This window comes from Topomyia yanbarensis, chromosome 1, assembly GCF_030247195.1.
Source record: "Topomyia yanbarensis strain Yona2022 chromosome 1, ASM3024719v1, whole genome shotgun sequence".
NCBI classification, from domain to species: domain Eukaryota; kingdom Metazoa; phylum Arthropoda; class Insecta; order Diptera; family Culicidae; genus Topomyia; species Topomyia yanbarensis.
The window spans coordinates 3,575,208-3,599,611 of NC_080670.1; the positions used below are offsets into that span (position 1 = coordinate 3,575,208).

Consider the following 24,404-nt stretch of genomic DNA (forward strand, 5'->3'; position numbering starts at 1 on the left):
AATTATAGCATATTAACCCTTTCAGGTCCAACTTAATTCTAATTCCCAATAACTACATATTTCTAGGTTGATAGTTGACATACCTGGCCAACGAGAAACGTTGCGACCGTTGTTTAATCAATTTTTACTATTTTCACATAATTTGATTCTACGAACACATATTTAAAGTTGTACATCTTAGTTGATTTATTCGCTGAGTTCAGTAGCATGCAATTTCCTAATTAGATTTAATTGGAACGAACGACAAACAGAATGCTTTCAAATGTGCAAACATATCCCCAATTAGAGATGCGATGTTCCCCATTCAAAACCGGATCTCTTTTCTACCTACGATTCCGCTAAACAACCGCATCGACGCCGATCATACCAATGTAACCCTAGTGACCGTTATTTATAAAATCATTAAAAAAGCATTTCCAGAACCTCAACCCAACCCTATTTCAATCAGAACTCATTCGAATAGCTTTCGCATTCCCGAAACTGAATCGTCGCCTATTCCCAAAGCTCTGCAAGCAACCGTGCCTTCCATTCTGTGTAGGAAAATAGCATCTCCTGCTCACAGCCTGCCCCGATGAGTATAATAGCACCGCAGCCAGCCCAGGCACAAACATCGATGGGGGCATGGGAGGCTGTGTTATTCCATCCGTGGCACTGTACTGTCGCGTCGTCGTGTGTGAGCTCGAGCCATCACTATATAAACGGCATCCCAGTGTGCCAGGAACATTCAGTATCGCGTGTACCGTTTCCGGAAGTGCAGCTAGGCTCGGAAGTTCGAAGGATGAAATCTCAGCGTGCGTGGTACCAATTAGTTTCACTAGCCATGGGCCCTTGATCTTCATATGCCTACTGTGGATTACCTGTTGTACAGTTGCACTGCAGTCATAATATTGGCATAGAACAATGGATTACCAGTGATTGTAGAGGTCAAGTGCGTGCGAACGTCACGAAGGAAGTGCTACGCGAGGAGAACTGCAGCTGAATTCAAAAGAGGATTTGTTATGTGTACGTTGAGAGAGTGATGAAAATTGGGATCCAGTGTCATGAATGGACAACATAAAGATGGTATAGCGGAGGGAGTGTGATGACTCAATCAGAATATTTTAAAATGGATAGTTTGCATGAAAACAGTGATTTGTGTGAATAGAAACAGCGTTCCTTGACAGATGGTATAGAATATTTTCGTTGCGGTTGAGGAATTGTGAAATTAAAATAGTACAAATAAAATTTAACTAAACTAATTTATTTATAGGTTTTGTGCCTTCCACACGCAAATGTAATTTTAAAAAATTTTCTCCTGACTGGAGAAAAATTGGGTTTTACCTAAATTTTACTATTTGGGGAGAATTATAGCATACTGCATTGGCTTGCCAAGTCGAACCTAGTTCCGATTTTATTAATTCTCATAACCTTAATCAGAACTCCTTTTCTTGCTGGACATCACGCTTCTCTAGGGGTTTGCTCAGAAATACAAATAGTATTTTCGTTTTTCGGGCTAGCGTCTATACGGCGCTAGCTTTTCAAACCCAACTCTGCACAGTAGACCTGACCGTTTTAATATTTGCGACATATTATAATATGCTTCAAATATTATTGTTGACAAGAATAACACTAAAGAATAACTGCAGTGTTTTCCAGGATGCTTTTCAATACTGGCTGCGTAAGGGTTAGAATAGAATAGAATAGAAAATGGAGCTAGCGTCACTAGCTTAGTTCTGTCACTAAGTTAGTTTCGGATTCTGATGAGACGCAAATTCCATAACTAATTCAAATAAAATTACTAAGACATTCAAATTCAATCAGTAAATAAACCAACAGCGTTAATTAATGAAAAAGTTTGATGGTTTAGAATATCTTAGGCAGAATTAAGTTTGTGAAGTTTAAGCTAAAGACCATCCCATTAATCATACTTATATCATGTTGTATAAAATTAAACTGAAAAGCTCTAAAAAGTGTTTGTGATCTATACAATATGGTAATATAATCTATAGTATAGAAGAAATTCAACAATAACAAGATCGACAGGGCTCTCCAAAATATTACGAATAGTAGAAACATTGATTTGATTCAGTATTACGAAACTGAGCACTAAATTTAAAGAAAATGTTTAAGATTATGGTGAAATGGTCTCCCAATTTCTATTTTAACTCATTGACACTTTTATTCGCGATCCCCTCACATTAATAGGTTCTGTGCTGACAAAATGATTCCCAAAATTGGTTTTGTTATATTCATATTTATATTTCGTCGGCATCTTTCCGCACTGAATGATATTCGCCTACGCCAAAGAGGTGACTCCACCATCTGGACCCTAGATAGCGGTCCATTAACACATGGACCAAGGGCTGTTCTTCTTTACAGAACAAATCCACAAAATTGATATTTGCATATGTTGGGTGAACTGTTTGAATTTAGTGTCGCATTTCGATTTATCGTCTAACTGACTCCAAGTTGGTGTCAATTACTGTCGAGTAGAAAACTAAACGAAAATTCCACTTGTTCACGTTAAGCATTCTGCCCTTATGCACAAACTGGATCTGTTTGCCTTTCTCAATAGAAAGGTATTGCAATTGCTCTGAAAACCGATTTTTTAACGGAGGCCCAGAGGGCCGAGTGACATATACCATTCGATTCAGCTCGTCGAGTTCGGCAAATGTATGTGTGTGTATGTATATGTGTATATGCGTCTGTGTGTGTACGCAAACAGAATCTCACTCAATTTTCTCAGGGATGGCTGAATCAGAAACTGAGTCCCACATGAAAGGTGCAACGTTCCCATAGGCTGCTATTGAATTTCTAATGGATCCAACTTCCGGTTCCGGAATTACAGGGCGATGAGTAGAAAATGTCGATTTCAACAAATTCTGCAATGAATGTATAAAGATGAAATTTTTTCCAAAGGTCACTAATATCCATTAAAAGTATCTTTGGTCACATTGGCCATCATCATCGGTTCCGGAAGCCCCGGCGGAAGTATCCAAATGCAGAATACCAGTCACATCGGTTTCTCGGAGATGGCTTAACCGATTCAACCAAACTTAGTCTCAAATGAAAGGTGTTTTATCCCCGTAAATGGCTATTAAATTTCATCCCGAACCGACTTTCGGTTCCGGAGTTACGGGTTGTGGCGTGCGATCACATAGAGAATTCCGATTCAAACCGATACTCCGATGAAAGTAAAAAAGGTAAAAAATTCGCTAAAATGTCTCTCAAACAACTTAAATTTGCAGTCCTAGGTCACCGACGGCCAACCAAACTTTCGTTGACTACATTGACCAACATAGACGGTTCCGGAAGTGCCCGGGAAAAGCGGCCATCTCCCCACAGATGTCTATAAAATTTCGTAGGGATCGCTTATATGGTTCCGGAAATATAGACTAAACCGTCTGGTCACATATAAAATTCCCATATAAGCTGGAGTTCAATTTTTTTTCAAATATTGTCTCAAAAAAAAAATTTTTATGAAAAAGTTTTTGGGATTTTGCCGTTTTCGCACCTTTTTGCCTTTCTCATATAAAGAAAGGCTATGCAATCACTGAAAAAAATCGACTTTTAAACGGAGGCCCGGAGGGCCGAGTGTCATATACCATTCGATTCAGTTCGTCGAGATCGGCAAATGTCTGTGTGTGTATGTATGGGTGTATGTGTCATTTAAACTCACACAATTGCTGAACCGATTTTCACAAACTTACTTTCATCTGAAAGGTATAACGCTCCCATAAGCTGCTATTGAGTTTTTAGTTGATCCGACTTCCGGTTCCGGAGTTACGGGTTGAAGAGTGTGGTCACGCAGCAAATTCCCATATAAACTGGTACAACCAAGATGTCCATATGACACAAAACATATTAAAATGGGTTCAACATTACTCTAGTTTGCGGGTCTGGATCACTAATGATCAATCAAAGCAGCTTTGACCACATTGACCACCTATGACGGTTCATGATGCCTCCGGGGAACTCGCCAAGTTCCTAAGCCAATATCACACCTATTACCGAGCGAATTCTTTACCGATTTTTACAAACTTGATTTCAAATGAAAGATACAGTAATGCCATTGACTGCTGCTGAATTTCATTTGGTTCTGACTCTTGATTCCGGAGTTACAAATTGGTTAGTAAAGGGTACATTGGAATTACCCATATAAATCGGTACAATCGTAACACAGCAGACCAAAAATCTATTGAAATGGTCACCAAATTACTGCGATTCGCACGTCTCGATCACTGATTGCCAATCAAACATTCTTTGGATATATTGTCCACTATCGACGATTCCGGAAGTCCCGGATTCCGGGCATATTCCACTTCGGCGATGACTGAACCGATGTTCTCAAACCAAGTCTCAAATGAAAGGCAATATTTGCGGTTGAGTATTGTGTTGCTACTCAGCACCCCCCCTTCCCTTGCCCTCACACCGCGCTCCTTCATCGCTCTTCTCCCTTTTGACCACCCTCACATCCGCATTTCCTTCATCCACCCCGTATACCGAAATAAGATAAAGGATTTCTGACGCATCCTCCACTCCCACTCTACTAAACCCCCACCCGCCCAACTTCCAAACCCATTCCACCAACATTTCAAAATACAATCACATGAAGATAACGTTGAACTCATGTTGATTAAGTTAATTAAATATTAGGGGGGCCGGGGCTAGTTGGCGGAATCCCTTTGTCACCGTTTCTATTAGACATATAGCGCTGCCTCTCATTGTGTACCTCAAGTTATGTGAAACCCATTATCCAATGTGTTTTTGTTAAAAAACATTTTGTTTTGTAGAAGTTGTGGGCGATATTGTGTTTTCGAGCATACCAAGTAATTTTTTTAAATTTTAAACACTTGTTATTTAGGGTGATTTTAAATCTATTTCCCAATTGATTTTATTTTTCGATTGTGCGTAAAAAAAGCTTTCAGTATCCGTGTAGATATTTAATCTATCCATGAATTAAAGTTATTTTTTAAATAGTTTTTTGTAAAAATGCGGTTCGGGTAATATGGGGGTGACGCACGCGGGGCAAGTTGGCGCTACTAATTAGAGTGTAAATGTAGTCATCAAATATTTTTATTTTTGGAGTTCACTCCAAAGTAAAGCTTTGTGTATCTCGTCAATGCAGGGGATATTTCATTCCGGCAATCGCCTGAATAATTTCAAAAATATGCTTTTGAATAGGAATACGCGTCAAAGTAAAATGCCGCGGCATTGAGACTGAAATATATTGGCAATTGTTGGTTAATATACAATTTTATTGAAAAGACATTCAGCACGAACCTTTGATGTAATTGAATCTCCATTTTCTGGCGTATTCATACATACCGCCAACTTACCCCGGGGCCGGAGTTAATTGGCGGGTTTTCCGCGTCATACATTTTTGTCTATAAAAACAAAGACAATGCAACAAACATTTTGATAAAATTCAGGGATGTTGGCAACAGCCACATATTCTATTTTGCAAGATCTATCTACATCAAAGCTGTGAAAAATGGAAACTGAAAACACCGGAAACTAGACCCGGACCCGGACTTTCGTGGTAGTCGTGGGATACGTGCTAAGTGAAATAAGAATGTAATAGACATTTCCACAATTCTATTGAACAAAACCAGTTAATGAATCATAGTTTAGATAAATGAGAAAGGCGCAATTGCTCTGGGTGGATTGAAACAGGTTTTTCAGTTCAATATTACCGTGTCTATTTTTTCTTTTACAAAATTTTTGAACTCGAATAATGATTTCTTTTCTTGTATACAGCTGTCATGTCATGTATAATACTAAAATGTAATATATGCATTTGAAAGCTTTTAATGAATATAAACAACGCAAACAGTCTCGTGTTCATGATTGAGAAAGGCACAATTGCACCGCGAGGTGGATTAAAGCAGGTTTTTTCTAAATATTTTGCATATTTTTAATGCAACCATTACCAGAATTACCCGCAATCGCCTGCAATATTCAATGACCCTACCGAGAACATCAGACAAATCAATTGCGCTTTCATTCAATGCGAATATAATTCTCAAGAGGAGACGCATAAATAATAAACCCACGACATCACCTTAACCTTAGATTGGCTTTATATTCGCTCTTTAATAGCACTAAATGCATTTGTAAAGCATACATGCTTTAAAGATCATTGAAGCATGTACGCGCTATATCAGCTTTGTATACGTAATGCTACTTTTCGGCTGTGCCTTTATTTACGATGTTTCAGTTCCGGACACTATATTCTCATGACTTGTATTCGCCACACGCCGCAAGCCGGTTGTTTTCTCATATCATAGCTTGCTTCCACTCCATTCCAAATACTTTCCGGGAAGTATCACACCGAACGCTCCAAAAAATTCACACAGTAAAATGGCGGCATTTTTCCTCGGCTTCATCGGAGCGTTCTTTTCGCTCCCTTCTCTCAAAATGGCTGACGCAGTAACGTGAAGCCGCTACCGATCCATAGCACACGAGTTTTTTTACGAAACTACCATGAACGTTTCCAGCATCGTAATCATGAAACCATGATTAACCACGAAAGAAATTTAAGATACCTAAGCTAAGCAAACTGTCAGGAATGAAAGAATCAGTGAGCGGCTATTTCAGCCCCTTATGTCGTTACCCCTACGATGGACGATCTCCCAAAAAATAGGTAAGCCAAACCAAATTTCGTAAGCCAAACCAAATTTCGTCTTCATTAATTCTCATCAGTTTGATCAGAACTTCTTTTCTTACGAACCATCACGCAGGACTAGGGCTTTGCCCAGAAACCTAGTGTATTTTTGAAGCTAGGGTCAATCCGGCGCTAGTATAGCCGTCACTAAGTTAGTGTCGGATTCTGATGAGACGAAGTCGAAACGCATATTTTTTTTAAGTAGAAAAAAGCTGCGTAGAAGGCAATCGGTTTCTCAACTACGCTATGCCGTCCCACAGTTAATAGGTATTTTATAAAACGATGTATTATTCAGTTTCATACTTCGTGCAGTTCGCGGTTTTCGATTGTTTTTGAATTCGTTTAATCGATTAGTCAAAGAATATCTGTGCAAAATTTGAGCATTGTGAACAACACAGATGGGACTAATAGATGTTTCTTCGTGTTTTCGATTAATTTCATCCACACTTAACTGGTTTTGAAAATTTGTTTTACTCTTGATTGACATTCAAAACCCAATTAAAAACTAAAAATCACAAACAAAAAGTAGAAAAAATAATTGAAATCAAGCAAGTGAAACTTTTCGGATCTAGTAGTCGGGTTCGAATGAAAACCAAAAAAGACACATATTTATTGGTCATAGTACTCCCATGACGGCGGTAGCAGCAGCAAGTAAAAGAACACGACACAAACAACGCTCTGGACCATGTCCAGCAGCATGGTGAACTGCAACAGCAACAGTGATCTGAAGCAGATAAAACTAATTTGATTGTTCCGGTGTGATCAGACTGTTCGAACAGACTGTGCCAAGGTACGGTGGTGATGGTGGTTGTTGTTGTTATGTTATTGTTTCGATCCCATTAAATTGCAGTCCTCTGGCGGTTTCACTTCAATACACCTATAAATATGACTATCAGACTGACAAAACAAACGGAAACAAGCAAACGTAGCCTTTCGTGCAGCAAAAATACGGTGACCGAGTTCGAAAATAAATCCCCGATTGCTGCGTCGAATCAATAATGATTTCAATTTAAAATCGTCATCCCTTCGTATCCTGAACGGTTTGGTGCATTTGTAACTGAAACCCCCACAAAAAGAAGACCTTGTGTCGCTGGCCAAAAGAAAAGTGAAAACCAAACTCCCACCGAACAGGGGAAGGATGAAAGTGTTCGACATAACGTGCGACAAACCGACGACGCGTTCCCCGGTGGACCCGGAAGCAATAAGCGTAAAAATCGACGGCAATTGCCTGGAGGACGACCCTTCGGCGTTGCGGCGATACCTGCGAAAGCATACGAGTGCTTCCCGGCGCTCATCACCTTCGATTGCCAATTCCTACTCGCGGCCATCCAGACAGTCGGTGTCGGACATGGCGACGGCCCCGGAACGGACCCAAAAAGTGACCATTTATGGCTGTGTCAAGTTTAATCCCAACTCGAGGTAAGCTATTTCAATGGAATCTATGGGTGAAAAAGGGAAATCAAATTACTTTCATAGAGTTCTTTCGGAAACCATTTTGTTGTGTTTGACATACTGTTGATGATGTTATTGCTAGTCTGCAGAGCAGATTGAAATTTATCGTTGAAAGTGTGCTGAGTTACGACGGTTGATGGTGGGGTTAAATAGTATCTGCTGAAGTAGGTTACGGCAATGGTGAAAACTTTCGCCAAACTTTCAGACATCAATTTAGTGAGAGTATCTATGCTGCGTGTTACTGGGCTGAGAACTGAATCCCGTTGTGAGGCAACCATCTGATAGCGTCAAAGACATAGACTGGTAAACAACCGTCGCGTACTCTGTTAAAGAGATGGAATCTTGCCATGGGGAATTGTGCGATGAAACATTAATTTCGATTCAAGTTCTTTTGAACGGAAGCATCTTTCGTTGCATGTGCTTTGATTTGATAATGTTTTTATTTATTTGACTAGCTTTTCAACAATTAACAAGCAGTTGTTGGTCTCAGCCTGCCAAATATTAATTTCGTAATTGAAACAAATCCACGTACAATACTCAAAAGCTGTAGCAAAATGTATTCCAATGATTGACACCCACTCAAATTAGCATTCCAATTCATCGCATTCAAAATTGCTCAATTCACACCGAAAGCATTTGAATGGAGACACATGGTTGTCAGTGACGGTAAAGGTTAGATAAGGAGGCCATGAAAAATGAACTTTTCCGATGAATATCGTTGATGAGCTGTCACGGACAGATTCGCATTTTTTTTTATGAAACTTAAAAAAGCTAAACCACTACAAACCGTTTATCACCAACGCACTACGGTCCCAAATCTGGAAGGACAAAGGAAGACAAAACTGTTTGCGCCAAAACAGTTGGTTTTAGATATATAGTATCTTCGGCAAACTTTGTTAGTACTTTCTTGCCGATTTTTTTTATATTAGTGTTCTACAAAGTTATAAATCAATCCAATTGAAGCAACTTTTCTGAAGAAACTATGTGGCTATCTCTAATGGTTCATGTGCTATGATTTTTTCAATATTTAAGGTAGGGTGGCTCTTTAAAAATTGGTTTTCTATTAATATCTTTTTATGTGTTAATTTCTCGCTAATACTTTGTTCTAGAGGTTTTTAGAACTTTTGTAAATACACATTTTTGCCGAAGCAATAAAGTTTCTATCTCTTTTGTTTGCATAGTTACAGGCGATTTTCAAAAAAAAAATGGTTTTTTTCAAAGCTATATATCTTCTAATATTGCAAATGAATTTTCAATTTTTTAATTTCATTTGAAAGATCGAAACTTTTGTAGTTTTTGGTGAAAAAACTGCGGGAGCGTTATTTCTGTAAAATAAATAATTAATTTTTGAAAATGGTGTATTTTTCAACAAAAATCGTTCATAACTTTTCAAATAGACAAGATAATAACTTTGTTACTTCAGCAAAAATATTCGCCATACAAAGTTCTAAAAGTGCTGCAAACAAAGTATTTACGATAAATCAATGTATGAAGTGACAAATGAAAAATAGTGATTTTAAGGGGTCACGTTTTCATCGCTCAATCTCTTATGGTAAAATCAACTGTGAAATAGTCATTGAGTGTGATAATACCTAATGTCATGGCAATTCTATTAGATTTGTAAACGTTTTTGAAAGAACAATCTACCGTACATCTAAATAGTACAGTGGATTTACAGTAGTGTTAGCTGCAAACTATCGTTAATTCTAAATCGGCCAACAGAAGTTATCTATGTTCACTTAAGTAAATCCTTTTTGGTTTGGACTAGTGCTCAAAACAAGTACTAGAAAGAAAATGTTGGAAGATATATAGCTTTGAAAAAAACCATTTTTATTTTGTAAATCGCCTGTAACTATGCAAACAAAAGAGATAGAAACTTCATTGCTTCGACAAAAATGTGTATTTACAAAAGTTCTAAAAACCTCTAGAACAAAGTATTAGCGAGAAATTAACACATAAAAAGATATTAATAGAAAACCAATTTTTAAAGAGCCACCCTACCTTAAATATTGAAAAAATCATAGCTCATGAACCATTAGAGATAGCCACATAGTTTCTTCAGAAAAGTTGCTTCAATTGGATTGATTTATAACTTTGTAGAACACTATGTAGCTGAATTTTACATATCTAAGAAGTTGATACTTTGAACACCCTAACCACAAGGACCACCCTAATTCAACTAATATAAAAAAATCGGCAAGAAAGTTCTAAGAAAGTTTGCCGAAGATACTATATATCTAAAACCAACGGTTTAGGCGTAAACAGTTTTGTCTTCCTAAATACAGATTTGGGACCATAGTGCAACGGTTTCAACTGCTTTCGCAGCCGATTCTTAGGGTACGTGCAGTACTACGATCCTACTGACACTGAGAGTTCTAAAACTATAGGCAATACAGAAATCGCTTTGTCAACATGATTGCAGCCTGTATGATGCTGTGGGTACAGGTTTATCGGAGTTATCGAATTTCACTGGTGGCAACCGATGTCATCTTAATATCATTACCGCATTCCATCTAAAACTGACTTTAATATTTACTTAATTTTTATATACGTAACTTTAGAACGATTTCAGTCACCACGATCGGCAGAACAAGTGTCTTCCACTATTTTAAGAATTCACCCTGCTTACCAAAAACGATGAACGGTAGCATGACGATAACTCGGACCTTTTATACCAAGTTTCTCCATTCAATTACACACTTCTACAAAAAGCTGGAATTCATGCTATAAATCAAGAATATCGTGAAATACATTCGCTTCCATATACTTCCTTTCTTCATTTGACACGATTGTTCTAATTTATTAAACAGGTAGGTACCAAAGAAAACCTACATAGTGCATGGTCAATGAAAAATAATCCACCCAGGGAAAGCTTCGAATAAGCTAGCATACAGAATTGTGTTTTAACTGCATATACATTGTACCTATACGACCATAAATTTCAAGCCAAACATCTCGCTTCTAATTTCATTTTGGTTAATAATTAGCTCTAGTAGCAACGTAGGGGTTACTATTTGGAAGTGTTCCAAAATTCAGCGCTGTGCCATGGCTATGTTGAACAAATTCTAGCGTCCCACCTAAGCATAGAGAACACTCACTATATTTTAGCACTTTTTTGACGTAGGACTACGTTTTTATATTCGATATGGAGGTGCAAATTCAAGCTGATAGCTCAGCAATGTAACAATTAATTCTTGATTTTTTTTTGCGATCATCGCACAATAAATTTTTGAAAATTTTAATAATGTAAAGGTAAATATTAGTTAAAGTACCAGGCATTTCCATAGAGAGAGATACGCTTCAAAAAACGACAGATCTAGGCCTCCCGCTTTAAAAAATGGTCGTGATGTGCCCCTTCCATGTTTCTGATTGGTTGGAACGCTTCTACGAATGACGTAAATAGTTCTTTACCGTACAACTAACGCCCTTATCAAAGCTAAAATAGAACATTAGTAGAAAAATGTTTATATAGTTGTTCCATTACATTTCTCTCCAATGGCTAGGAACTTAGGAAGTTAGTAAAACGTGGACACGATTCTTTTTTAGGTTTATGAAGTTTGTTAGAAACAATTGATTAAATGATTTCCACCGCATTATAAAATAAAACCGACTTTTTGTTCCTGAAGTGTTTTGGTAGTTTTACTTATGCACAAATCGCTTGCCAAATCAGAAACTTGTTTAGACTTTATCTTCTTTCGGACATGCTTTGATGTCCGAAAGAAGATAAAGTCAAAACAAGTTTCTGATTTGGCAAGCGATTTGTGCATAAGTAAAACTACCAAAACACTTCAGGAACAAAAAGCGGTGAAATACATCACAACACTAACCTTCCATATTTTCGTCTTTTGAAACCGACCCAGGAAAGTGGGTGCTCATTAAAACATTCAATGCTCCGACATTATCAGTTTTGAGAGAGGGAGACATTTGCCTTTCTCACTTACCCTAGACTGTTTTTATTTTTCATGAGGCGGCTCGCAACGCTGATGCATCCTATACGGACTGTTCTATTATAGCTCACCAACTAAAACAGATCGATCGCAATGCTGAGAAGCAGTTCTATTTTTCGAGCACTATTTTGGATCAGATTTAGAACAGCTCAACTATTTTGTTTTAAATTTTCCAGCATTTGTAACACGAATAGAACACTGTTTGAAATATTTTCCATTATTAGTATGACAACTGACAACAGAAAAAAACAATGTGTCAAATAAGTGATAACAAAACCAAATAAACAATATTTAGAGCAAGTGGATAAATCATCGCATTTAGAACACCGTGTTCTAGATGCATTTTGACAGATCAAAATTATCCGATTGCTTGTCGTTTTGGAACACATTTACATCACAACATTGCGAAGAAATTTCCGATCTGATCCCTTTTATCAGAGGGCAATTGTCCTCGTCGGCGATTATGATCCTCGCGGTAGGTTTATTTACATTGTTGCATACATTGACATCATTTGACGAAAGGTATTCTAGAAGGTATCTCTGTTATTTATGTCCGGTGCTACCCCGTATTGTATGATGTGTATTGGTCTCACATCAACTGATGAAGGGCTTGTTGCAAGGTATCAAGGCTAGCTGATCCAAAACATGAGAACCGAATCAAAATAGGATAAAAGAATGTGCACCCCACAACCGCCCAATAGTCGTAACGTTCTCGGAGGTTTATCTACAGTCGTCCGTGATTTCCGCACGCTTCAAAGTGCCAGACTGATTCGGAAGAGATTAAATTTGCCATCTTTTTCTCCACTTGTCCCGTGATAGCTTCGGTCACTTTCCGGCTAATCTTGGGAGGCCTCAATTTATACCTCCTTTACCAACGCACACAACATTTGCTGATCGTTGACACTTTTTCACTTGGGCTCAACACATCCGAAACTGATTCACACCCGAAATATTTAGCACTACAAGATCTGTTGCCAATCACCAAACAACATGGACGCAACTCTTGCGCTTGTTGAGCAGCATGTAAAACGGTCCACAATGGATGGGTTTGTATGCCAATGCTACCACGATGCTGACGCAAACTTTCACTGACCAAGGCAGCAGAAAGAACGGATGCATCATGATTTTTTGGATCCCGATTTCACGCCATACGTCCTCGATATCACACTCGGTTAAGCACTCTTTCTCACGGGTTCACGACGCCTGTGCTCGCGCAAGTGAAGCTTTTCGCTGGTATCCGACTGATTTCCTTCTCCGAATCAACACGCCCAGCAATTCGCACTGTATTGTCGATGTAGCAGCACAAAAGAAACGTCGCGACTCCTACGCACGACTGCACAATGCCGGCGAAAACACTTTCTGGTTATACGGTTTTTTTCGTGTTTGACTACTCCAGTGCTGCCGTCATCCCGCCACTGTCAAACCCATCGTAAGTGGGGTGCGTTCACACCCTCCCGTTTTTTCGACGGCTTGCCACACGTTCCCGCCCGTCACTTCAATATTGCACTTATATTTCCCTTTAACCCATTTTAGACGTAACATTGATTATGCTTCTGCAGTACTTTATGAGGGCGTCAATTACAGATGGTGGTACTGTATTCGTATCTCCAGGAAATAGGCAGATGCGATCGCAAGCTCCTACTCACCGCTAGTTATTGATACTTCAACCGTTATTGCAATGACTTCTCGCTGAATGAATCCTGCGAGTGGGGAGAATTTAATTGCTCAGTGTATCAATGCAGCAGTTCTAAGAGTTAGCTGGTCTTTGGAATGTACTACTTTGTCAGGTGATGTATTTAAACCAAAGATTTTGTGTTTCTTTGCCCACGGCTACTGTGTTAGAACGATGTTTAGACGCTTCCGTGAACTTTCGAACAAGAATGCTTGTCAGAGTTAGAAATAATCGAAGCCGTTTGTTGACGGCTGAAAAAGAACCTGTTGCGACTCGCGGTGAATAGAAAAAATATTCATTCAACTATCCATCTTATTCATTCAGTTGAATATCCTACAATATATTCATTACACTAATTATCTAGGAAAATGTTTTCAAATGTCGATAAAGCATATGAAACAACAATCATCATCGCTTACATTGTGCCAGGGCCTACTTTGATGCGTTTGATTCGTTGCTGCACGGTCGCTTCGTGTAATAATCGGAGCCGAATGAAAATCTGCATGGATGAATGGGCGGTTTGTTCGTTTGACATTTTCAGCTGCGTCACTGAATATTGAAAATGAATGCGGCTGAATATGATCAATTTTCATTCAATGAATTTGAATATTTTTAACTCTGATGCTTGTAGCACACGTTGCGTGATGAAGAGTAACCTGGTTGCAGTGAAAGCTGATCAGAGGCCCGTTGTGTCTACATGGAGTCAACCATGGGAGCCCTGTTAACCCATACTTTGCTAAATCTGCGACATTCGGTGAACATGTGAACTGCCTTCAACTGGAGTATTCTGGTCTTTATGATCAGATTTAGTTATTTAGTCCAGCTGGTTGTACTGATCAGTTTTACTGAAGCCTCCTCTACCGCCAATAGGAGCTAATGTTTTAAGGACTGTTTCTTTTCATGGCCTTCCAAGGATCTATGCAGTATATTGACTGAAAAAACAACATGAAAATATAAGAAATTGATTTAGAAAACTTAATTAGAACATCAATAGAATGAACAAAATATCTGTCATAGCTCAGTCTGCTTCCTCGTCTCGTACAAATCAACTACATCATACGAGGAGTGTAGTACTAAGAACGTAGCCGAAACAGAAAACAGCGAAGAACAACATGCAACACGACGGCGAATATGATTAGTCAATACCAAGATTCTCTTGTATACGAACGATGATCTGACGGAAGTTCGCCTATACGATTTAGCACCGCGCACGAGCACGGATTATATTAAAAGATTCATGCCGGAGTAGTGGAAGCGCCACAAACGACATTTGGAGAAAATTTTCCCTGGCATTCCCAACAATGTCCGGGTGGTACGAATGCGTATATACCGTCTTATTCGATTTTCGACGGTAGATACCCTGGGCAAATGCTGACGTGCCAATCCTATAACACTACGGTCTGTCACAGCTTTGTTAAGTTTATATTCACTCATAAAAAATTGAACCATATGTTATAATTTACTGTCATTGATTCAATTTAAAGGATTAATATTAATCACAATACGTAGAAGTGGGTTCCTTTTGAAATGGGTATTGGAAGATATCTTTCCAGACATTGTTACTTTATTCCTTCTATTTTTGATTCATGCCACGTTACTGACTTATGAGAATCAGATTACCATGTGTCAATCCTGTACTCAAACTACGGGAAACTCTGTGCGGAGTCTACAAAGAAATTGGCAACCAAAGCAAATAAATTTAACAGACAAACTTTAATATCTATAGCTAAATCATGGATAAAAGAAAGAATTTCCAGGTGTAGATTATGCTAAAAGAGAAAGTATACTGCGTAAGCATCGGGAAACTGACTGCACAAAAGCAATGCATAATAGTAGCTTTTAAATGCAATTCAATTATTCACTGGCCCTAGAAGAATGACGACTGAGTTAAACTAACATATGAAGTCGTGTGAACAAATGCATTACTAACAGAAATCTTGAAGAATCAATTGAAAGTTTCTTCGACGGTTGATTAAAATTAAGAACGGCGATTGCAATTTCCCCCCACCGAATTGTTGTCTGCTTGTCTATGTTTCTACCGGTCAGCATGGAAACTATAGGTTTGTTCCAGTACATGGAAGTTACTCCCTGTTGCTCCGGAGCAAAAAATTCTTGCTCCTTTTTACTCCGGTTTGCCACCAGAAGAAGAAAAAAGAGAAGAAGATAGTACAGGAACGATTTTCTCCCTGTTTGCTCCGGAGTACTTCCAGTTTCTCCTGGTACTGGAACAAACCTTATGTCTGCTGCAACCGACCTCGGTAAAACTGCGCTCAACCCATAGCATTGAACTTTCCGAGCATATTTCGTTATTTATCCACTTGGTACACCTTCTCAATTCAGGTTAAATGGAAAATCGATACTCTTTGGCACTGGACGCAATTTTCAGTCGCACAAATTGTGACCAGACAACCCTAAAATAACTCAGAAATATGGCAAAGTGCCTGATTGTAAATAGAGCAAATTTGCTCTGTACCATGAGATTACTTCATATACTTATGCCCTTGAATAATTGTCTACGCGTGACCCTGACTACGCTTTTTGCCCTTCCAGAAACGGCCGCCGTTGGTTCATGTGCCACATGATACTGGTACTGCTGATCCCAATCGTTGCCGTCGTACTGCAAAACGCCATCCTGCTCTGCCAACAAACGATTAAATACGAAACGACGAAGCGCGTTGATGGAGAAGTATACTAATAAATTAAATTCTATTATACCGCACTACTGTGTGCGATTAGACTTGGATGCTTGTTCCTTTCGGCGTACACTCATGTTTAAACCCGATATTTACTGTCTACTGCTGTTGACCTTTTTTCAGATGCGTATGACAATGAATATGGCGATCCTGGTGAGTGCAGTACAAAAAGAACGCAAACTACTGGCCTACTTCGTGCTGACCCGAAGAAACCGGACCGATGCCGAGCAGGCAATCTCCCAGACCAACACTATCCTGGAACGGCTAGTCGCCCATAGCCAAGATTGGGACATTGAGTTTGGCGAAGGATCAAATCAAACCATTGCGGAAGATTTGAGGTATGTGAAGTTTGTAGGACCCGTCGTGGCTTGATTATATAAATTTTATGATTCAAATATTTCAAGCGAAACAAGGAATCTACTGCTAAGGTAATCGTTCATACGCATGCAACTGGGAAATACCGTTCTGATTCGAATGTCTGAGAAATGGAGCAATAAGGTTAATACTATTGAATTAATTCAAGGACCCTTAATCTCACCCCAAATATAGTCACTACTTTCTACCGAGAAGCCTAACAAAGTATCTGAAAATCGTTAAACGCTGGTCCCATACTGAACGCCTGTTGAATAAATCGATGGACACCGTCGCACGTTGAAGCAATAATTTTTTTTCGTCAATGGTAGATAGTAGGCTTAAAAAAACGTCATCCAGTCGACTAGCGTTTTTCCTCCGTGTTTACAATTTTCGCAATAAAAACATTGATTGCAGTTGAAAATCGAAATATTGAACACTCGCATGTTTGTTTGTTTTTTTGCTATTTTCCGTTTGGGCAACTAATGCGCATCTTGCGTACATTGTAACAAAAATCAGATTGCCTACAATGTATACTATCCTATATTCTATTTTAACTACAGCAGTGTATTTCTAGAGCGTTTTTTTCATTACATCATATCTAACAGAAACGTCAAACGGAGAAAATCGCGTGCAAAAATTTCCTTGCAACCTTCAAATTTATTTAACAATTAAAGCACACAGTCTATTAATTCTACTATCACCTCTGCGTTTACTCATTGCAGGGTCGTATAAGCATATTACATGTTTTTCGCGAAGATAATAGGGAGATAATTGATAACTATTATTTTATTACGTTTTGCCGATCACTTTTGCTATTATGCTCTTTTACATATGCGGTCTTGGCAACACCATTTGTAGATGCCACATTTTACTGTGACGTTTAAGAGACGGACTTGTAGTTGTGATATATTTCAAGTGCTGTATTGCAACCGAGAGCGTAGATATGAGGTTTGGCATTGGAAAAACATACTAACTACAGTCGACTTGGAGAAACATCACAACGCAAAACATCACATCTACAAAATATTAGCAAAGCTTTAGTATACTATATGTGACATTTTGACTTAAGATTAAATTAACATATAAAGAGTTATTATTTTTCTCTATTATTTGTGGACGATAAAGAGTCAATGCTTAGCTTTTATTTGGCATAATAAACTCAGTTTGTTTACATTTGTTAGATATTACGTTTTGAATAAACGGTATAGATTTGTGCGTTGCAGTTATTAAACCGGTCGCACTTCGGAAAATCTGGCCAAAATTATTTAATTGGAATGGAGTGTGATGAAAAGTTGGTTTTGACCTCCTGGCCGGCAGCGATTTAAAAAAAAAGTTATTTCCATTTATGCACATACCTGTAAATAATCTGGTTCCAGGATTTAGGTATGAACTTAATTGACCACCGTGGCGTTTCCGAACAGAGTGCGGAAGACGCCGACGCGACACGAAAATGATGAGCTGCTCGAGCTCCTCCTTCGCCGCCACTTACGCCTTTATGGTCACTAGCTGTAGTCACTATTAAATCACATCACACATCATCTAACGTATCGCGTAAGGTACGTACACAGAATTGCGCAATTTTGATAAATTCAAGAACATCAAAGCATTTAAAAAAACGTGTTGCAGTTTTGTCAGTCGAGTTTTACACTAAAATAGACAATATTTTATTTTACATGGCAGAACGTGTAAAAACCGTAAAAACTGCCAAATACGTCGTAATATTTGTTTGCGTTACATAAATGATACGTTTGTTCTAAAAGTGCAGAACTTATGGCTACTTTGTCTTTATTAGTCTTAGTTTATTATGCGCAGGGAACACTTCCCGCTACTCACCTGCAGATGGCGAATTGAGCGCGATATATGAAAATTTAGTAGGGAATTACGCATAAGTCAAAAATCAAAACATAACTTTTCACTTTGTGGAATGGCATTCCGATGTCAGATTTTTTTCGCTTTTTGTCACCACACGACCGAAAATCAATGTCACGAATAAATTGAAAGTCACTATTAATTATGTCAGCAGGACAGACTATATGTATACCGCCCAAAAATACCTAATTAATATCGAAAACAAATTCAAAATCACGAGCGCAAAAACAACAAACCCAATCACAACAGTGTTGCCACTTGCTCCCAGTTTTTTTTAATTCAAGTAAAACCCAGTAAAGTTCAGCCGGAAAATGAACCGGAATGCTGACTAGTTAGAAACGGCTGTCACTGGAGCCGGAATACTAATTAGAACCAACCAGAATTCCGGCTGAACGTTGCTGGAAAGAGAAACAAAAAATTCTATAGTTTTATTTGATCTCATTTTCTATTGAGTAAAAAGTATGAATTCTTATAGGTTTGGCGCACAGTTCTCTATTGAGAATTCTGTGGATAACAAGCAAGTTTGGTAGATCTTTTTTTTTCGAGAGTTATCCTACTGGAGCTGTAGAGCTAGGTTCTCGGAAGGGCTCCCCGTCAGAATCACATACTACAATTTGCAGACGAGACAGGCAATGTCGCCCAATAAAACACTGCATTAGGCCAATTGTAGCGGGCCGTGATTCTGAATGTGATATTCATTGTACGGTTCAGGTATGTGCGGGCTTAGGGACTCGCGATCGCGTGTATCATCGCGAAGGGCTCGAACATTTGTACGTTAACGTGCTCGATCGCGTGTGCGTTTGTATGTCGCGTGTGCGTTTGTATGTCGCGTGCGCGTTTGTATGTCGCGTGTGCTAACGTGTATGAACTTCGCGTGTATAAATTCTATTTGATAACCGTGTGCCTTTTGCATATTCGCATGTGTTTTAGAATGATCGCGCGCGGACCGTGAATCTGATACTTAATTTTTGGTGTACGGTTCAGATTCCAGAAGAAAGTGGGTTCTTACATATCATTAGAATTCCCATTCATGTCGCCGTAGAACGCGCGGTCTAGTGGATATGAGCTTTATTTATTTTTTTTTTGATTGATCCAACTGAATGTATGGACCTAAATTGCTAGAATGAAGGCTAAAGATTTCCGGACGTGACCGATTCATGATCGCGCGCGTTTGCGGGTTCGCGTTTGAGACCGCGTTTGTAACGTCGTAAGTACTAAAACGTTCACACAATTGCCGGAGTGTTATCAAGTTTACGCGATCTCGGGCATAGGTGTGCGTAGATGATCGCAAAGGGCTTAAGCGTTCGTATGTTGACGTGTTTGTCGCGTGTGCTCGCGCGTATGTGACTTCGCGTGTATAAATTCGATTTTGAAACCCTGCGGCCATTCATATATTCGCGGACCGTCATTTCGATCTTTAGCTTTCGGTGTACGGATCACATTCTGACAGGGAGAGAGTTACCCCATATCACTAGAGTTTCCGATCATGTCGCCATGGAACGTTTTGTCTAGTGGATATGGGAGTTATTTTTCAATTTTTTTTTATTAATTAACAAGGACCTAGATTGTTGGTACCGAGGATAGAGACTTCCGGACGATCCCGATTCATGATGGCGCGAGCGCGGGAGTTTGTAGGTTGACGCTTGAGATCGTGTTGCTAAGTTTATGAGTGCTGAGATTTTCACCTTATCACCGGGGTGTAATCACGTTTGCGAGTTCGTGGGCGTAGGTTGCTTGGAAAATCGCGAGGGGCTCTAACGTTTGTGCGCTGACGTGATTTTGTAACGTGTGTTCTTGAATGGTCGCGCGAACCGTGAGTCTGATATTAAATTTTCAGTGCGCGGTTAGAATTCTGGCAGAGAGTGGGATCGTTTATATCGATAGGGTTCTCGGTCATGTCGCCATGAGAAGTGTTGTCTAATAGGTATGAGCGTATTTTCTTAATTGGTCCAGCTGAAGGCATGGACCTAGACTTCTAGGATTAAGGGTAGACTTCCGGACGTGATCGATACGGAACCGCGTGCGCGAGGGCTTTTTTATAGGTTCATGCTTGAGACCGCGTTGGAGAATGTGTGAGTGTTAAGACGTTCACTATCACCATCTTTGTTGACCCAGCTGAAGGCGGGTGTATAATGGCAGTATAGGACTCGAAAAGAAGAAATAAAAGACAATATATGAGAGACGTAATAGATTAGATAGGTACAAGATACAGCTGAAGTTATGATCATCACATGAGACATACATTAGTACTTCAAACACTACTAATACTTGAATAGCCAATCACCACACATAGCACATCCTTTCTCAATTATCTATTTGTTATTGGTTGATTTTTGGTTATGAGCTGGTAAATAGAGGAAAGGTATAGAACAGAAAAAAGGCTCATATCAGCCCTCCCGGCCTCCTCGACACACCACTATCGAGGCGTATTGTAATCAACATCTTGAAGCGGGCTTCTTATATAAATCAAATCCTCAGTAGTCATAAAGTTTGGTGGATTATTAACATGAGAACTAATTAACCTTTAGTAGTAGAACTTGGTGCAAATAAAAACTAAAAAGAGCGAAGGTCCTTATATTTAGATAACTCTATTGAATCTATTGTGGCTTGATGATGTTTACAATACCGTCAATCCCATCAACCTGCGAGAGGGAACAAGCAAGTTTGGTAGATTTTAGGATGAAATAACAAAGGAAGACAAGTTAGGTGGCTTTGTGCACTAGCTTATATTTCCTTCTAGTAAAGGTTTCTTAGCTTCGTGGATTTAAATTTCAATGAGCGATTGATTACAACGGCCATTTAATAGAGGGTATAATTATATAGTAAAATGGTCCTGATACGGGTTTTAAATATTGAATTACTGCCAGTCTTTTCAGCTAATCCTTCTACTTGAATTGAAAGAACTAATAAGTGCTCTCAAAATCTACTGAATATTGAAAGACTACTATGCGTTTAATTGATCTATTGCACAAAATGATCATCGGTAAAGATGTTTTTGCGATTTGAATCATAATAACGGAATGCAATTTTGGGATTAATAAACCACAAACAGAAAATGATTATTTTAAAAGAAAAAATAAACCTAAGAATTAAAATTGACGCCCGTTCAAATTTTGAATCAGAACGGTATATTCTAACGAAATCGTAATGGATCGTAATTACGAAATTTCTTCCATTTTCAGCAACAATGAAACTTTCTGTGCATCAAACTTCGAGTCCTATAATGATCTCAACCGACACCTGGTGGACCAGATCAGCCAAAGCGTGGGTTTTTTCCTGAGTGGCATCGTGTGGCGGTAATTCCGGTCGTCTATCACCAAGCGCACTAGCCCTAATAGTGATCATTCTCTTCTCACAGGCAACTGGTCGTGTACAAGAATGTGATCGAAGCGGCTGAGAATATCAACATTGCTGCCATTCTGGTGCTGCAGTTCATCAAACGCGGCTGCCTTAGCTTGGATAATTTCGCACAATTCGTTCGAAGGGATGCAGCTGCGATGGATCATCTACGGGCGGCGGAAAACTTCATGGCAAACATGATCATCATGGAGAGCAAAGAATTCCACGTGTTGAGTAAATGGCGTCAAAACGTGCTGATGAACGCATCCACCGAGGAACGGGAGAATGCATTTGCTGAGTATTACCATTCGGTGAACACACTCATCGATAATTTGCAGACTCTACAGGTCGATTTACAGGTCATGGTGAAGACAACAGTCAAAGACGAAATGCAAAACGCCCGCTTGCACCAGATGATCTCGTTCGGCTTAGTATTGCTGATCGTTCTCATCAGTCCCATGCTGGTACTGATGGTTCGGAATGCAACCAACACTATCCAAGTATATTCCACAGTTCAGTATGAACTCCTGATTCTTCAAGTTTCAAATTATTCCCTACCTAGGATTTTTCCACCCAGCTAGTAACTCGCACTCTGGAACTGCGCAATGAAAAGGTCAAAGCCGACCGATTGTTGTACCAGATGCTTCCGCCAGCAGTCGTTCGGCAGTTGAAACAGGAACGCCAAGTTCCAGCGGAAACTTTCGACTCGGTTACGATCTTCTTCAGCGACATCGTCGGCTTTACGTATATTTCAGCCGTCAGTAGTGCGATGGAGGTGGTTACCATGTTAAACACACTCTATCGACTGTTCGACTCGATCATTTTGAAGTACGACGTGTACAAGGTAGGCTCTACGATCACCGATCAACAGTATAGATAACCATCATTCTAAATTTCAGGTGGAAACGATCGGTGACGCGTACATGGTCGTTTCCGGGCTTCCGCAGCGAAATGGAGATAAGCATGCCGGGGAAATCGCGATGATGTCACTGGATCTTCTCTGTGGAATCTCTGGATTTATTATTCCCCATATGAGAAACCGAACGCTCGAAATTAGAGTCGGAATCAACACGGGACCCTGTGTTGCCGGAGTGGTCGGAACGACAATGCCTCGGTACTGTTTGTTCGGGGACACAATCAATACCGCCTCCAGGATGGAGTCAACCGGTGAACGTAGGTATCTGTTATGAAGGGGAAGAGACAGCAATATTGAATAGAGTTTACCTATTTGCAGCTATGAAGGTGCACATTTCAGAGCATACCAAAGAGGTTCTAGACAAAATTGGCGGGTTCAAGATCAAACTACGAGGATCGGTCGAAGTCAAGGGTAAAGGACAAATGGAAACTTTCTGGTTGCTCGGTCACACCAACTTCGAGCACCTTTCGCCTGATACGGCTATCCCGATCTATAAACCGAGCGTTGTGACGGAACCGGAATTTCTACAGATGATTTAAAGAAATGCTGAATGTTTCCAATAGAACTAGTTGTAACTCCAGTAAACAGAACGGCGTCACGGTAGCAATGATGCCATTGATGTTCTGTAGTTGTTTTATGGTATATACCCGCTGTGTAAACGTATAGCATATCTTAATAACAGAGGTAGTGATATAGTAGTGTTGGACATATGATGAACACCCAGCTGACTGAATAATTAAGTAAATTTAATTAAATATTAAATTCGGCAGTGTTTAGGTATTGTTGATCAGATTTACTACGATGAAGTTCCTGTTAATTAGTCAATTACTAAAAGTGGTGAGCAGAACGAACACGTATGTTGCGTTCTAACGAAAATGAATCAAAATGAAACTAGTTGTGGCAAACGTACATTTTAATGTATTTCCTCTTGGTGCTAATGTCCGCAGTAAGAAATAAAAAAATACGTGATAAACAAACACTTTGAGCGAAATATAAAACTAGGTAAATGTGATGTTTTATGTAGAATCTCTGTTGTAAATATTGCCTGACGTCTAGCATTGGCCCATTTGAAATACAATTTAGCGATCGAAATGTGAAATTCTATGAAGTAATTTATTCGCGAACCAATTAGTCACACCTGTGATTTGAAATGAGATTTTTGTCAACATTTCTAGCTGTTTGTTTACAAAACATTTTTTACTATCAATTTCCTTCGCAAAGGAATAGAAACATGCTGAAACGTCGAACAATGTTTAAAAATCAAGATTTTATGCAATGCTACCGAGGTTTGAATGTTTATGCTTAAAGTATACCGAAATTTGTAAAATGAAAATGATTAATGACAAATCTGTGTACCTTTTTCGAACCAGCCGTGGACCATTGAGAACAAAATAAATTTTAGTAACCAAAAAAATTGATCAAAATAAACTATTTACTGTTGTTTATCGGTCCGTTGACCAACAATCAAAGGGACAGCAAGCGACTATACCTATAAACAACCCGTCAAGTAATTACA

General features: G+C 39.1%; 1 protein-coding gene across 12 annotated transcripts; it reads left to right on the top strand.

Annotated features, from left to right (window-relative positions):
- Nucleotides 1-635: 635 nt before the first annotated feature.
- On the top strand, nucleotides 636-24,313 carry LOC131676622 (receptor-type guanylate cyclase gcy-21-like). Of its 12 annotated transcripts, none has more exons than XM_058955806.1 (11): nucleotides 636-1,166; nucleotides 6,480-6,625; nucleotides 7,173-8,065; nucleotides 16,268-16,403; nucleotides 16,534-16,748; nucleotides 16,815-16,838; nucleotides 21,816-21,929; nucleotides 21,992-22,472; nucleotides 22,535-22,816; nucleotides 22,872-23,145; nucleotides 23,207-24,313. In XM_058955806.1, the coding sequence occupies exons 3-11, from the start codon at nucleotides 7,785-7,787 to the stop codon at nucleotides 23,425-23,427; spliced, it is 2,028 nt and encodes a 675-aa protein (XP_058811789.1). In that variant the 5' UTR covers nucleotides 636-1,166; nucleotides 6,480-6,625; nucleotides 7,173-7,784; the 3' UTR covers nucleotides 23,428-24,313. The 12 variants fall into 12 exon arrangements, with proteins under 12 accessions (XP_058811789.1, XP_058811791.1, XP_058811793.1 ...); XM_058955808.1 differs by having other exon boundaries at nucleotides 7,176-8,065; XM_058955810.1 differs by having other exon boundaries at nucleotides 7,219-8,065.
- The last annotated feature ends 91 nt before the right edge of the window (nucleotides 24,314-24,404 follow it).

Bases quoted from the DNA above. Each gene is read 5' to 3' on its own strand.
- LOC131676622 (XM_058955806.1), top strand. From the start codon at position 7,785: ATGAAAGTGTTCGACATAACGTGCGACAAACCGACGACGCGTTCCCCG. The intron at 16,749-16,814 runs GTATGTGAAGTT...AAATATTTCAAG, and splicing joins ACCATTGCGGAAGATTTGAG to CGAAACAAGGAATCTACTGC. The intron at 22,817-22,871 runs GTAGGCTCTACG...TCTAAATTTCAG, and splicing joins TGAAGTACGACGTGTACAAG to GTGGAAACGATCGGTGACGC.